The following is a 15064-nucleotide window of genomic DNA, read 5'->3' as shown; positions in this document are numbered from 1 at the left end:
AGCTGTGTAGGATGCGTTGATAAATGTGACTTCGACGTTGGTGTACGGCCGAATATATGGAAAAATATACGCCGGTGTATACGCTGCGTTGATAAATGAGGGCCCTCATTTATCAACGCAGCGTATACACCGGCGCATCAAAAAATGCCAAAATACTAAGCACAATATCAGAAAAATGGAGCATTTTCCTGATTTTTTTGTAGGCTAGAAAATTGGAAAAATGAAGCCATTATTAGATTTTTGGTCTGGGATGAAAAAAATGGCAAAACACTTTTTAAGAGCTTTTTTCAATGTCAGTCCCAAATCAAAACATGCCAAAATACTAATCAGAATATCAAGAATTGGAGCATTTTCCTGATTTTTTGGTGGGCTAGAAAATTGGAAAAATACAGCCATTCTTTTATTTTTGGTCTGGGATGAAAAAATGCCCAAAAACGTTTTTAAGAGTTTTTTTTCAGTGTCAGTCCCAAATAAAAAAAAGCCAAAATACTAATGAGAATATCAGAAAAATGGGCCATTTTCCAGATTTTAGGGGAGACGAGAAAAGTTTAAAAATGAAGCAATGTTTTATTTAGGTTCTGAAACGAAAATCAGTAAGATGCCCTGACTCCAAAAGGCCAGGGATCTTAGTATAATCTGAGCTTCAATTTGGAAGTGACTATTTTAAAAATGGAGCAATGTTTTATTTGGGTTCTGAAAGGAAAATCAGTAAAATAATTGTTTCAAAAGTGAATTGGAATTGAATGTGAGATTATACTAAGATCCCCCGACCATATATATATATATATATATATATATATATATATATATATATTCATAAAAATACGTACGTGTGTTCGTATGCACACGTACATAGTGGGAAGATGTAATCAACTATCACTAGTGATTCCCTATATCTATCTATTACCTTTGCTTTATATGTTAATTTGAATTTTCTTAGAGTTGCTCAGTTTAAGTTCTTTGTCTAATTTATTCCACGTGATTACCCCGATGGCAGATAGGCATCTTTCTCTGGTGTTTGTCCTTGCACATTTATTTTTAAATATAGCCGTTCCCCTCAGTTTGTACCTGCTTTCTCTGGGCTCAAACAGCTCCTGCAAGCAGATTGGAATGGTCCTATTGTGAACCTTGTACATTATTGGGACTCAAGACCCAAAAGAGAAATTTGATGTCTCCCCGGGAGCCTGGGTCTTGACTCAAGACTCTTTTGGGTCTTGAGTCTTGGGACTCAAGACCCAAAAGAGAAATATGATGTCTCCCCGGGAGCCGGGACCCAAGCCTCAAGACTCTTGAGCTAAAACGTTTGTGAACCACTGCCATTTAGAACAGTGGTTTTCAACCTTTTTCATGCCAAGGACCCCTAAATTGATATACATTTGGCCGCGGACCCCCAGAAGCAAAGATTTTAGTTTTTTCAAGATTCTTCAAAAATAGCAGATCTACAAGCTCATCATAGCGTGGCACTCGGTGCTTGTAGATCTGCTATTTTTGAATAGCCAAAGCTAAGTGGTTAAAAATGATTGTGGCGCTATCAGTGGCGTACCCACTGTAGAGGCAGGAATTGGTCTGGGGAAGGAGAAGATACATACCTCCTACCATTACACATGGAGAGGCTTCTTTTTACTGGGACAGCGCGTGGAGGTTCTTGTCCATACATTCTCAATGCATCCTCTATGACAGATATTCACAGATATACATAGCTGAGTAGGACCCAAAACAGCACATTGGCCTAGTGGTCACCATTTATAGACATCTTTGTTGAATATATTTTTATTTTAATAAAAAGAGCAAGTGGACAGAACAAAACTTGAACATCTTTACCATATAACATGCAGACATTCTCATGCAAATCTTGTAATATTACAGTATATTCAGAGATACCAAGGACAGTGGGTTGATTTTTTTCAGTTAAAACAGTCATTGCTGCTCTGCCCAAAATAAGTTGTAGATAGACAGGCCCGTAAAGTGGGGTGACATGTAACACAACACAAGGGGTGTTTCATGTCAGGTGATCCTCATCATTTTGAGGGTCACTTTGTGTGGGTGCTTAACAAATTGATTTAAGACTGCCAAGTTAAATGTTCCCACATACATACTTCATTTTGCCACTCTGCACATTCAAATATTAAATGAGAAAGGTGGCGTTTACTTTGCATTGCGGTAGATTTTTGGGCGTCAAGTGAACAGAAGTGATCACTGTAGTGAACTTGACATACTTTATGGAAGTGACACTTTTATTTCAATGGGTATTCCCCAAAGGCTGAGGAGACTGAAGTTGCCTGAATGGTAACTCATTTAATTTTCTTGTTTTGTGATAAACATTGCCCCATTGTCGGCTGATATAGAAGTGTATATCTTTTGTGCAAGTGGAAAGTGTGGCCTAAGGGCGGAGCCTTCCAACATTTTTTTCTTTTTACCTGTGTGAACCATGTTAAGTCATAGCAGGATGTTTCACATTTATGGAGGACTTTACTGTATCTTTTCAAACCATTGCGGATAAACATTGTAATGTAAACACTGACATTTAGCCTTAAAATTAAAAAAATTAAAACATGTGTATCAACCTACACAATAGTAAGAATGACAGTATATAAATGAGGTAAGGCACTAGGCACTACAAGGTGCTCTATATGTATATACACCTACATTACTAGACTAAACTAAGACAGCAGTATACTGTATCAGAGTACAAAGTATGCAGAGTATATGGGTTAGCTTATATTAAAAACAAAAACACTGGTGAGATGATGTCCAGTAGAAAAATTGGTGCTATGTAAATGGTCCCCTTTACACCTTGCATTAACATGCATCTTGCGCCTGGATATAAACGGAGACTGAAGTTTCATTTACACAGGGCTTTAAACATGTATCTTAGTGGCTCATCAGTTTACGGCTATTCCTTGCAAAATGCAAATACATTGCAACTCAACTGCAAAATTATTAATTTTGCATGAATCTTGAAGGCACTAGAGAAGATGTAACACTGCATGCTAGGCTTGATCGACATAATGTAATTGTCATTTTTGTAATGTAATTTTACCAACAATTTAGTCTTGCGTAGCCAGATGATCAGAGATATCCGCCTACTGATACATCTGGTAACATCTCAATTCCATTAATGGGTTAAAACTGTGTGGAAACAAATAGGAAATAAACGTTTTCTTCTTTTTTTAAACAGCATTGCAGAACCAATGCAAAGAGTTTAGGGCGGTCCTTCATATTCAGTTCAATTTCAAAGATTTGTTAGCACTAGTTTTCTCTACCGTTCAAGCACAAACATTGAATTTACAGACTAGGCGAGAATGACAGATCTTGTGTAAAAGAAAAGGCATGCTCACATTGGGGAACCAACCGGTTCTGCCCTGCCAGATTAAAAGCCATGACATGCCTTTTCATGTTGTGTAATGAAACTCAATTGCACCACTCAGTGGCTGTAGGTGGTGTTGCAGCCAGTTATGTGTTTTTGATTGATTGAATACTTTATTTAGGAAGACATGGTAAATGTACATGGAAGTACAATTCACGACTAAATGATTGTAGGTGGGTTGTCTTTGAAGTTGGTAATAGTTTAAGTAAAATCTTTGACTTTTATATTAGAAAATGCTTTTTTTTGTTACAAACCAATCATATAGTATGGAAAAATGTCGAACAAGCCCACTGCATGCTTTGTTTACTGACTTGAAGAAAATGATTGAAAATGCATTGACACTTGGTGAGTGAATGAGGCCAAATACATTTCTGAACAACTCAAGGTGATTTGGGATATCGGCTCAATATCAGAAGGTAAAGCATGTTGATGCCAGGTGTAAAGGCATTCCGTGTAGGAGACAGGGACCTTCTCTAGCCCACTGTTACAACTTGTCATCTTTCTTAGCAGGCACACCCATGAAAGTGTGGTTATAATGCAGGAACAACATGTCATCCAGACTCTCTGGTGGAATGTTGACTCTCTTTCTACACGTGGCTCCTCCCCCTTCCTGGAGGAAGCCCTGCGCCGCACTGCCTGCCACTGCTGGTGCAGCCAGGTACGCTCGTGCCACCGTGGCCAGGAGAGGAAACTGCCCTGCTTTGGTTCTCCACCACTGCAATGGTTCCACTCCCATAGAGGCCCCTTTGTCTGCTCTGTACACTGACATCTCCCTGTCCACAGACTCCTCCACAGAGCTCTGCGTGCCTTGAGGGACAGAGCCAAACAAATCCCCAAGTAAGAACTCCATACCGGACAGCCCTCCCTGAGAGCCTGGTTCAGCTGACTCATTCTCCTCCATGTCACTCTCGTCTCCCGAATCCACAATCTCTTTGAAGTTGTACTGAGGCGCTTCTTTCAGCCGTTTGCTCCTCCTTCGCAAGCAGTCGCCGTCTGTCTCGGATGACAGAGGGGAGGAGCTTCTCTTCATCTGGCCTTGCCTTCTAGCTTGACGCCGCCTCTTGTCCTCCTTCACTATCCGGACTGCCTCCTTCTTCAGCCAATCGAAAGTGGCCGTCTGCTCCTTGAAAATGAAAACATAATAATTAGAGATCCAAATGTGAAGCTTTTTCATTTTTCAAGAGGTCCCCCTCCCCAAAACCTCCTCCTTTGAGGCAGTATCTAAGTTAGACACAATTACCCCTTACAACACAGTTAAGCAACAAGACACACTGCTGGTACATTTAAAGGTATTTTGACATAAAAATGTATCAATTATTTCTTGTGCTTCACTTGACATGACATATATCCGTGATATGTCCCACTCAAGCTTACTGTTTTCACAGGAATCACGTGATATGAAGAATCAATATGATTTCTGGCCAGGTCATGGCGTCTTTAATGACTAACAGTAATCACACCGAGAAGTGTTGCACAGATGAGGCTGCTGAAAAGATGCTCTGCAGACACTAGAGCAGACAGACAAAACAGCTCAGAGCACCTGGGCCTTTTCAAGCCTTTTGCTTGATTTAATTGGCTGAGTGGCCCAAAAAGTAACATTGCTGAGCAGTGTAAAATATTTAACTTTTATGTGCGCCTACAATACGCGAAAGCACACAGCAAGAGTACACAAGGTGCACTGTACCATACAGGAAAACAATGGTTTGGCAGGCGTTTCTAGAGATGGTTCTCGGGTGACCGCCCCCTACAACTTCTCAGTTTGTTTTCCCTTTCCGTTTCCGTTTCAGTTATATACTGTATTGTCAGTCCCTCTATCATTTCATGCCTCATGACTTACTTTCAGTTCCATGAATCCCAGGCCATGAAACTGCGGGTCGAGGGAACATGCTACACACAGAGCCCTGTTGACAACAGGGTTGTCATAGCAGCCGGCCAAGTTCCGCTTCATCATTCTCTTCACTTCTTTCAAGATGGCCGAGGAATCTCCCGGGCGTGTGACGAGGTGGCGGGACAGCAGGCCGGTGAGGATGGGTTTAATCAGGGACAGGCGGGGAAAGGGGTCCTTAGCCAGGGTTTGACAAGCTACATCCAACGGTTTGAGGACTGAGCAGAGCTCCTCTAGAACCTTCCATTCAGAACGTTTGGGGGCAAAAATGGCGCCTGATGATGATGATGATGATGATGATGCTGCACTAGAGGTGGAGTTTGTATAAGAGTTGTCAGCTGCTGTGGACTCTGAGGTAGTGGGATCAGTGGCATCCCCGCTGGTCGGGTTCTCACCTCTTAACTCCTTTATCATATCGCCCACCAGGTTCTGATGTCTGAGGAGGGTGTTGCACAGAGTGTACAGCTTATTCCAGCCTGGTCTGCTGTGAGCCCAGGACTTCAACTGAGCCTGGTCCTTCCTGGGCATCGTTAGCAGCAAGCTCTCAATGTGTAGCTGAGACAAGCTTTTCTTTGGAGTGTGTAGTGGGAAAAGGGACAAGAGAAAAATCTGGAAATGACTGAGGGTCTTGGAGATGACAGGGTGGGACATCACTTCCTCTATGCAGCCCTGTACAGCACTGAAGAAACAAGGAATCGATGGGAGACCTTCACTGGAGGAGTAACGGCTTTCTAAACCACGTAGTTCATCAGAAGACACAGAGTCCTCCCTCTCAAGAAATGTTGTAGAGTTAGGGCAAGGGCCACTCCCTGCCGGCTCTCCAGTTCTCTCCCTCTTCTTTAACCCCAACCTTAGCTTTTCACTTCCCTCCCCTCCTAGCAAGACTAGATTAGGCTGAGAAATTCCCCACTCCTGGGCCATAACTTTCACTTGGCCTTGCAATGTTCCTAGGCTGTAGTCACCACCCACATTCTCTGCCAGTCTTTGCGTGGTTATGGCTAGGTTGTGAAAACTAAAGTTTGCATCAATGTAATGTGCCCAGAGGGTGGCGTATCTTTCAGTGTTGCCCTGCCAATCATGGAACCAGACATCCACGCTCAAAGTGACACAGTGCGGGAGCTCCATCTGAGAACCACGAGGTCGACCGCGTCTCCTTTCCTCAAACTCGATGGGAGCGGTGTAGTTCAAATTGTCCTCAATGTCCTCACTCCCTGTATTGGTCTTTAACTGATGGAACAGGTTCTTCTTGCTTTTGGTGTGGAGGTCCTTCAGTATATCCTCGATCAGACAAGCCGAGGGCAGCATCTTGCAGGATGGCAGCAAAGTATGGATCAGTCGTTTGAAGCCCTCCCCTTCCACCAGGGCTGGAGGGTGGAGGTCCCTGATCAGGAAATTTGAGATGGCATCAGTCATTTGAGTAGCCATGATCTGTGGGAGGGTGCCGATCGGTTTTGACAAGGGTGTAGAGGTCAACATGTCCAGACTGCTCAGTAGCTGTGATTTTTGACCTGTTCGGAAATAAATTTGACATTAGTTTGTTTTAAGAGCAGCTCAAAATGAAATATGAAATAAAGCATAACAATGCCCCTGCCACCCCCCTAAAAAATAAACAATCTAAGCCCTTGTTATCAATCTGTGTTTTTCTGTCTTTTGATTGATTGATTGAATACTCTATTAGCAAGTATGTTAACAGTTCAGGTAGTGAAGTCAAAGATTATGCTAAAAGGATAACACAAAAAGCCCCAGGGGGCTTGTTTCCATTGTGGTCCATTGAAAGGTTAAAATATCAAACTGGACATTATGCAAATAATTACCAGTTGTCTGGGGCCATAGATCTCTGAGGTCCTTGGCAACATCACGTGGTTTGATGTGGTGCTTCTGTGTCAGGTGGTTCTGGATGTTTACTGTCCCACCGCCACAGCTGACATGCTCCCCACAAAGCTTACACACCACCTTGTTTCGGTCCAGGGGTCGTCCAGTAGGGTCTGGCTCAAACCCAAAGAAGTACCAGGCCCTGTTCTGGGTGGCATGCGGGTGGGTCAGCAGCTTTTCAGCTCCAGGGATAAAATCATACCTCTCCAAATGATAGGTAGGGAGTGCGAGTGATCCAATGCAAGAGGAGGTGGGGACAGAGGTGGAAGCTGTGGCCGAGTCAACAACTTTTTCTGGTTGCAACATGCTGGCCACCTCGCTGATCAGAGGCATGGGACTCTGTGATTGGCTGTTGTCTGACCAAAGGGAGGAGACATTGGCGTCTGGGAGAGTGACCACTTGGATGTCCTGGAGGTTGCGCAGCATCATCTCCTTGTCTGTAATATCACACCTCTCATTCTCATCTGAATGGCCCAAAGAAATAGAGGGAGATAATCAGGGTGTCTGTATGTAAATCTGCAAGTCCATGCTGAAATCTGACTAGATAAGCAGCACAGAAAATTTGCCTCATCAGGCATTTTACTTGTATTTTGATAAATTAAATTAAAGATTATTAACACTTTCTGAAGGACTTGCAGTTGCAGACATAATGTTATTTTACTACATGGCAACATGGCCTACGAATATAACAAAACTCACCCATCCCTAGGCCGAGCATGGCCGAATAATCCTTTCCAATGCAGACCTTTAGTTCTGCTCCCTCTGGGACAGTCTGGGAAACCCTGTAGTAAATCTGACGGTAAAACTGGAACACTATAAGGTTGTGGTCCTCTTCATTGCTGGCATATGACACATATCTGAAGTAGAAAAAGCAGACCGAACACAATCAACCACAAGCTGGATCATGAAAAAGAATAAAAAATACGGTACTTAATCTGAATATAAGACAGGGGACTCTGTCTCTTGGCTACCTCAGAGACTACAGCTACAAATAATAATAAACGTATTTATTCTTATTTTCATTCTAGTTAAATACCAAGTCGGTCATGTTGATTACATTTTATAGAAATAAAATAATTTCATCTAAAATATATTTAATAAATGATCTAATTTAAAATGTTATTAAATGTTTTCATGAGTTATTTTTAAATGCAATTATTATTTTACAAAAAGGTTTTGTTCTTCAGAAAGTATTTTCTCAAAAATGAAAATCTTTTTTATATATTTGGGTCAATAGTTACAATATGCATTTTCACTAAATACAGAAGGCACTGAATAAAAATAAAACTACCCACCTCATCCAGTTAGACTTATTTTCATCCGAAGCATCTACATAGTAGAAAGCAGAATCATCCCTGATCTGTAGATAAAAAGATTTTTTTAGATAAAAAAATTCTTGGGTTGGTTTTATTTGTCTGTAAGCAGCTAATCTCAGCCATCGCTGGACTGAACGGCGTGACATTTTTCAAATCTGACTAAACATTTGTAGTAGTAGTAGCAAAGAGTTTGTTTTGAAGAAAACGCAAAATGGTGGAAAATCTCATTGGGGCGGAAATGGGCATGACCTTATGGGGTGTTGCATCATGATCAAAAGGACATTTTGATTGTACGACCTACAGAGAGACAGTCAAAATGTAGTAGCATGCACAAAAGTTTGACGCTGATCAGCCCAGCAGTTTGCGAGAATAGTTGCAGACAGACACACAGACAGACATATACAGAGAGGGGTGAAAACCATCTCTGTTGCATGCCTTTGGCCTGGCGGAGATAATAAAATAAGTATATACTCAGTGTTGTGTTCTAGGTTTTTTCGGAGGGTATACGCTAGGATACGATGCGCGTGGTCGTGGGTATACGCTCTCGCGTTTTCAATGGATGAAATGGTTATTAGACTGTATACGCTTCTTCCCAAAATAATCTGGACTGTGTACGCCGTATACAGCGTATGACGGTAGAACACACCACTGTATATACTGTATATCAAGATCATTAACACGGTTCATGACTGATTGAAGAAATTGTCAAAAATGTGCATCTTCCCTATTCCTTACCTCAATATAAACACATGCACTGCTACGACAAGGTTTCTGCCCAACAGCAACATGCATATGAAATGATATCAAGACAGAATAAAGTCTAATGTTCCGTAATGCTTTAATCATTCTTTCTTGCTTGGTCTACTCACAGCCCAGGCATGTTTAAGAGTATTGAGCAGTTGTCCTTTGGTCACTTCTCCAACAAAGGGTCCAAACATTATTCCCTGCTGAAGTTCATTCTTGGTGTACACTCTAAATTCCCCTGCCCTCTCGTCATTGGAGGGCCCATGGACACCCATTCTACCAGACACAGGTTCCCTCCACAGACGGAGGCAGGAAGGCACAGACAGCATCGCACGGGAGGGTCCCCCCTGAAGCCATGGTTCCCCGAGCGGCAGCACCGCATCTGGAATGTAGTTTTGGTTTGTTGAGGCGTGGAGCGAAGGGAAATCCTCAAGCATGTCTTCTTGGACAAAGTCGTATCCTGAACAGTCAAAATACAAGAAGTTGTCTTTGTGATACAAAATGTCAACAATTATTCTGTAACTCACATTAGATTCTATGAGTTCTAGAGAATGACACTCCAAGCAAAGAATTCAGCTTCAACAGAGAAACAAATGTGCCTACATAAAATGTTGTGCGTTGTGTATAATGTGCAGTCTAGTTGCAAGCATGTGTGCACATTCTGCTGCACAAGCACATGCACAAAGTGTCTGCTCTCAGGTACTGGCTTATACAAATCCAGAATAAACTATAAATGTCAGAGGGAAAAGTAATTTAGTTACGTGTCTTTAATTCTAGAAACATACAGTGAGTTGCATGACCAAAACATGTGACCCAGCGTGGCTGGTCTGTGCTGACATCTCGGACACCCAGCCTCAAAGCCAGGGTAAATCTTGGCTAACGTATCATTAGAATAGTGAAGTCTATCTATTGTGTGACTTTAAATTGGATAAGGCTGTGTCTTATACATAAGGAGGTAGTGTGTATACGTTTGAAGCAATCAGACCAGGTTCTAATCATGTATACTTAAAAAAAATCGAAATATATATATATTTTACTTTTGGAAATTTAACACGAGGTGCCCACTCTTTCTTGGTGCCCAGTACTGCCCACCTATCCTGTTACCAATAAGACTACAATGCTGACAGAGCAACAGCCTAATCGAGGCCAGACGCTTCACTGTTTATTTGATGTCTACAAAACACCACACTCACTCACTCACAGCACTCTATTGTTCTAAATTGAAAGAGTGAGAAATGACAATATTCATTGTATTCGACAACTCGCTCAAGAGGAGCGATTGCTTCTTATTAATGTTTCAACACTCGGTCCAAGAGGCCACCATTTTCATGCAGTGAGACACTCTACCCACCCCATAGCCTGAAGGGACGATATGTGTCGTAATCGTTATAGTAACAATACTAAATGCAACAGTATTATACTAAACTAGGTTGATAATAGATCAAGCAAAGAGAAGGCCATTTTGTCCAAACAAACTGGTTCACGATTTGGAGAGAAACGTTTGACTTATGTATTAACGTAATTTACATTCGTTTGTATTTAACCCGTATTTGGCGATATGGTCAGGACTCTTAACTGTACATTTTTGATATTTCATGTTATGTTTTTTTACATAATCGTAAGAGAAAATGGACAGAGGTTGCCATGCAACCAAATAGCCATTCAGCGTGGCAGCCCCTCTGAGCTATGGGGTCTCAACCAGTGTTGCCAGATTCTGTGAGAGAAACAAGCAACCAGGTCTGAGAAACCAGTCCAAAAGAAGCGACTATGGGCTGCATGAGCACTTTAACATATCCATCAGCTATCTGTAAATAGCCGATCTACAAGCTCACAACGCGTCGCATCGCGACGCGTTATGAGCTTGTAGATCGGCTATTTTCAAATACAATCTTGCGGGGAAGTTATAATAACCACATCTGGCAACCCTGGTCTCAACTCAACACCTCATGCTTTTGCGATCAAAACAACTCAAATGTTTCTTTCCATTTGGTCACCTTGAGACTCGGATAAAGTGCCCAGAGACGTCATTGAAGAGATGTCACAGAAATCTCTGCGATGGCGACTTTTTAAGTGACTTCTTAAATTTGTTGTGTTCCCTCCTTTTGCTTGCACTATCTTTCGACACAAACGACAAACAACCTCGCCGTTGTTCAAAGGACGGCCACTTTCATCTGCCTTTAAACCGAAATAAATCCACACAGCGGACTTGCTCCTGGGTTTGCATATGAGATCCATTCTATCGGGGTTTATGTTTCCTTCGTTTGGCGCAGCAATGCTGGCACTATGAAGCTAGTTTGGGTGTTACAGCAAAGCAAAGCAGTGCAGTATGGGGTACTTCTTTGGCCTTGCGTTGTAGCCGTTAGGACAAGTTAACAAGTGCACAGTAACGTAACCAAGTTCACAGTTCTTCTGACCAGTGGTGGAGGAAGTTGTTTTGTTTTTTACTTAAGTAAAAGTATCAATACTGCAATGTAGAAATACTAGTCTGTTACAAGTAAAAGTCCGGAATTCATGATTTACTCACAAAAGTATTTGTATCAAAATGTACTTAAATTACCAAAAGTAGACAGTACACATTATGCAGAATGTCCCATTTCACAAGTTTTCAAAAGTATAAAATGTCTAAAAATCTTTTGAAAATAGCAGATTTAAGCTCACAATGCGTGGCATCGCATTGTAGATCGGCTATTTTCAAATGGCCGGGGGTATGTTTTGTAATAATAATCAAATACATCACATAATCAAAGTAACTCGTAACTAAAGCTTTCAAATAATTGTAATGGAGTAAAAGTATAATATTTGCCTCTGAGATGTAGTGGAGTCGAAGTAAAAGTACTGAAAATTGGATACTCCAGTCCAGTAAGTAAAAATACCTCAAACTTTAGTACAGTAACCTACTTGAGCTACTTAATTCATCATTCAGAACACACGATTCAAAATACAATTCTTATTCACGGGGCATAATGTAGATGCAAGTTAAAAAATAGACCAAAAAAATAGTTCAAAGGAATGTTGTAAAAGTAAAATAAAATAAAAAAGAATTCTCTCTCTCTCTCTCGCTCTCTCTCTCTCTCTCTCTCTCTCGCTCTAACCACTTACACGCCTCGCAGTGAGTTTGTAGATCGTTTGTAGATAGTTTGTAGATTGTAGCAGCAAAAGTTTATCTGAAAGACAATTTTATACAATATAGAGGGGGTCCCTGCTTCATATCTCTCTCAGCTAGGGGGTCCTTGGCCTGAAAACGTTGAAGACCCCTGAGCTAGGGCGAAGGGAGCCCGTTGTGTTCATTTACACAGGCACACGCCAACTGTGCCTTACTAGCAAAATCCAGGGTAAAACAGGTACCCTATGCAACACTGCCATTATCCGACCTTTTCTATGCGTGCTGTATGGCCGTTATGTTCCACATTACACTCACACACACCTTCTGCCTCCAGGGGCGACGTGACGGCCAGCTCCGACACATCTTTCTGATGCCGACTTCTTAGGTGAGCTCTTAAATTCGTTGTGTTCCCGCCTTTCGTGCGCACTATCCTTCGGCACAGACGACAGATGGGGTCGTCTGTACTCCGAGGCTGTCCGTGTTCGTTGGCTCGAAAACCGAAATACATCCAAACTAAGGATTTCCCGTTGGGTTTACCTACCAGATCCATTGTGTCAATCAGTGGTCAGTGCGCTAAATCTGGTTGGTACTGTCTGCTGCTGTGTCTCGCAAGCCAGTGTAGTGAAAAATCGATGGAATTGGCACCTCCGATTTGCCGTAGTAACCTTTCTTCTTCGTCGTTCAGAATGGGATGGATTGTGATTGCCATGGCGACCACTCACAAATCATCAGTGGAAATAAATGCACGGACCCTATGGCACGGACATACCTTCTAAATGACCACAACATAAGAACTCAACACACAATAAGATATTAGGCTAAATTAGAATTTCTTTCTCCAAAATGGCTTCTTGTTTGGTTCCTGACTTTACTGCTGTATTTGTTGCTTTGGAGCATTTAGCAGAATTGGACAAGCAGCTGAAAGAAGGAGGAGTGCCATTCAGCCCTGAAGCCAGTCAGCATCTGCAAGAGATAACAGCTGCCATAACTGAACTGGAGGCGTCCACACGTGCCGTCCATGAGCAATTAGAAATTGAAACCATCGAAAACAGCAAACTGAGACATCGTGTTCACAACATACAAGATCAAATCACTCAAGACATCACCGCTGATGTAGCAGCAGCCAGAGAGTGCAATGCTGAAGAGATGGCGCAACTACACAAAGACCTGAGCACCATCTCACAGCGACAGGAAGTCATGTTTAAGAGACAGGAGGCACTTTACAGACAGAATGCTGCACTTTACCTAGAAAGAGACCATTTGAAGGCAGAACATGAGAACGTCATTGCCACTCTGAACAACCAAATCATTAAAAAAAACAGCAGGCAGACGCAGTTGAGTCAGACTCTAGACCAGTTGAACAAATTAAAGACCTGCATAGGCACTTTGGAACTGAACAAAATCAAGCTACAGAAAGATATTGAACTGGAGGGAGAGACCTTTGCCATGTCCAAGGAAAACCTTTTGAGAGAGGTCAACCAGACAATCGAGAATATTCAGGAGCAGAAGAAAGAGAATGCAAGAAAGACAAGAGAACTTGACATTGCCATCAACCAGCAGGTGGATAACGATAACTGCCTCACTGAGCTCACTAACCACGTGGCTCAGGTGGAGTGCGGTATAAGAAGACGGACAGCTTTTCAAAGCCAATGTGAGAAGCAGCTCGCAGAGGAGACCCAACAGCATCAAGACCTAACGCTACAGAGAGAGACATTGGAGAATAATCTGTGTGAGCTCAGAGAGTCCTTCAACAACAACACCCAATGTCTCCAGGAAGACATTATCATGGTTGACCGTGAGATAGAAAAGGGCCAGGCAGTGACAAGTGTTTATCTAGATTCCCTGGGTAAAGTGTCAGAGAGCTTCAAGAGGCAACGCAAAGAAGAGGATGAAGCTAAAGCAGACCACCTCAATGTTTTGCGACGTCTGGAGCGGTCTAGATTGCGAATGGATGAGCGCAAAGCCTCTATAGCCAAGCACCTCATCCAGATCGGGGAGATGGAGGAGGTGACCACACAACTCATAGAAGCCAATATCATCAATAATGGTGTGTTTCAGAAAAATCTGGAAGAGCTCCATGACAAGTTAGATATAGAGAGGAAGAACACAGGCCTGTTTGAAGAAGAGAATCAACGGTTGAGTAGGAGTCTTGAGGAAGTAAAGAGGCAACAGGAGAAGAATGTGGCAAGACTCTCCTTAGACATTACCACCACGAGCATGCAATACCAGGAACTACGACAAGAAGGGGTTACACTCCAGCAGCACCAATCCATGAGCTGCACAATTGACTCACTGACTAGCCAGGTGGTTCAGACCGAGTTAGACTACAAACATATGGTGAACACATGCCACCAAAAGATAGACCGATACACTGCAGTGTCCGAGCATGTTCATAGGAGCAGGGAAGACAAGATGAGAGACGTGGAAGAGAAAGAGCAGGTGCTGAAGGAGGTGGAGGCACAGTTTGAGGAAGAGGAGTCAACCCACAACAAGCTGGAAAAGCTCACGTCTGAGTTTGAAAATAGAAGACAACAGCTTGTGCTATCTACTCAGAGGTTGAAGGAAAACACCATCTGTCTGCTACAGCCCAAGGAGCAGATGAAGGTTGAACTGAATGCGATGCGTGCCTATCACATGAGCCTGCTTGCTCAGCAGGCTTCAGCCCTGGGTGCTGTAGAGTTGAGCATCTATGACAGCGGGCTAAAGCTGGAGCAGGTCGAGATTGAAAACAGCAGGCTGCGTCTGTGTATAGCACAGATGAAAGAGGACATTGGCAA

At 42.5% G+C, this 15064-nt stretch overlaps 1 protein-coding gene across 1 annotated transcript in view; it reads right to left on the bottom strand.

Annotated features, from left to right (window-relative positions):
- Positions 1-1765: 1765 nt before the first annotated feature.
- Positions 1766-15064, bottom strand: part of LOC311054760 (uncharacterized protein) — a gene marked incomplete at its 5' end in the record, with an annotated part of 25849 nt that continues 12550 nt past the window's right edge. The window contains 6 exons of the mRNA XM_084070765.1: positions 1766-4490; positions 5205-6760; positions 7067-7588; positions 7824-7981; positions 8420-8484; positions 9310-9644. Of these exons, the coding sequence (XP_083926891.1) occupies positions 3852-4490; positions 5205-6760; positions 7067-7588; positions 7824-7981; positions 8420-8484; positions 9310-9644 (3275 nt within the window). The 3' untranslated portion in view covers positions 1766-3851. The remainder of the gene's footprint in view (positions 4491-5204; positions 6761-7066; positions 7589-7823; positions 7982-8419; positions 8485-9309; positions 9645-15064) is intronic.

The sequence above is a fragment of the Gymnoscopelus microlampas genome (genome assembly GCF_963454915.1).
Source record: "Gymnoscopelus microlampas genome assembly, chromosome: 2".
In the NCBI taxonomy this organism is placed as follows: domain Eukaryota; kingdom Metazoa; phylum Chordata; class Actinopteri; order Myctophiformes; family Myctophidae; genus Gymnoscopelus; species Gymnoscopelus microlampas.
The sequence above is the reverse complement of the archived record's forward strand: the minus strand, read 5'-3'. Positions and strand labels throughout refer to the sequence as shown.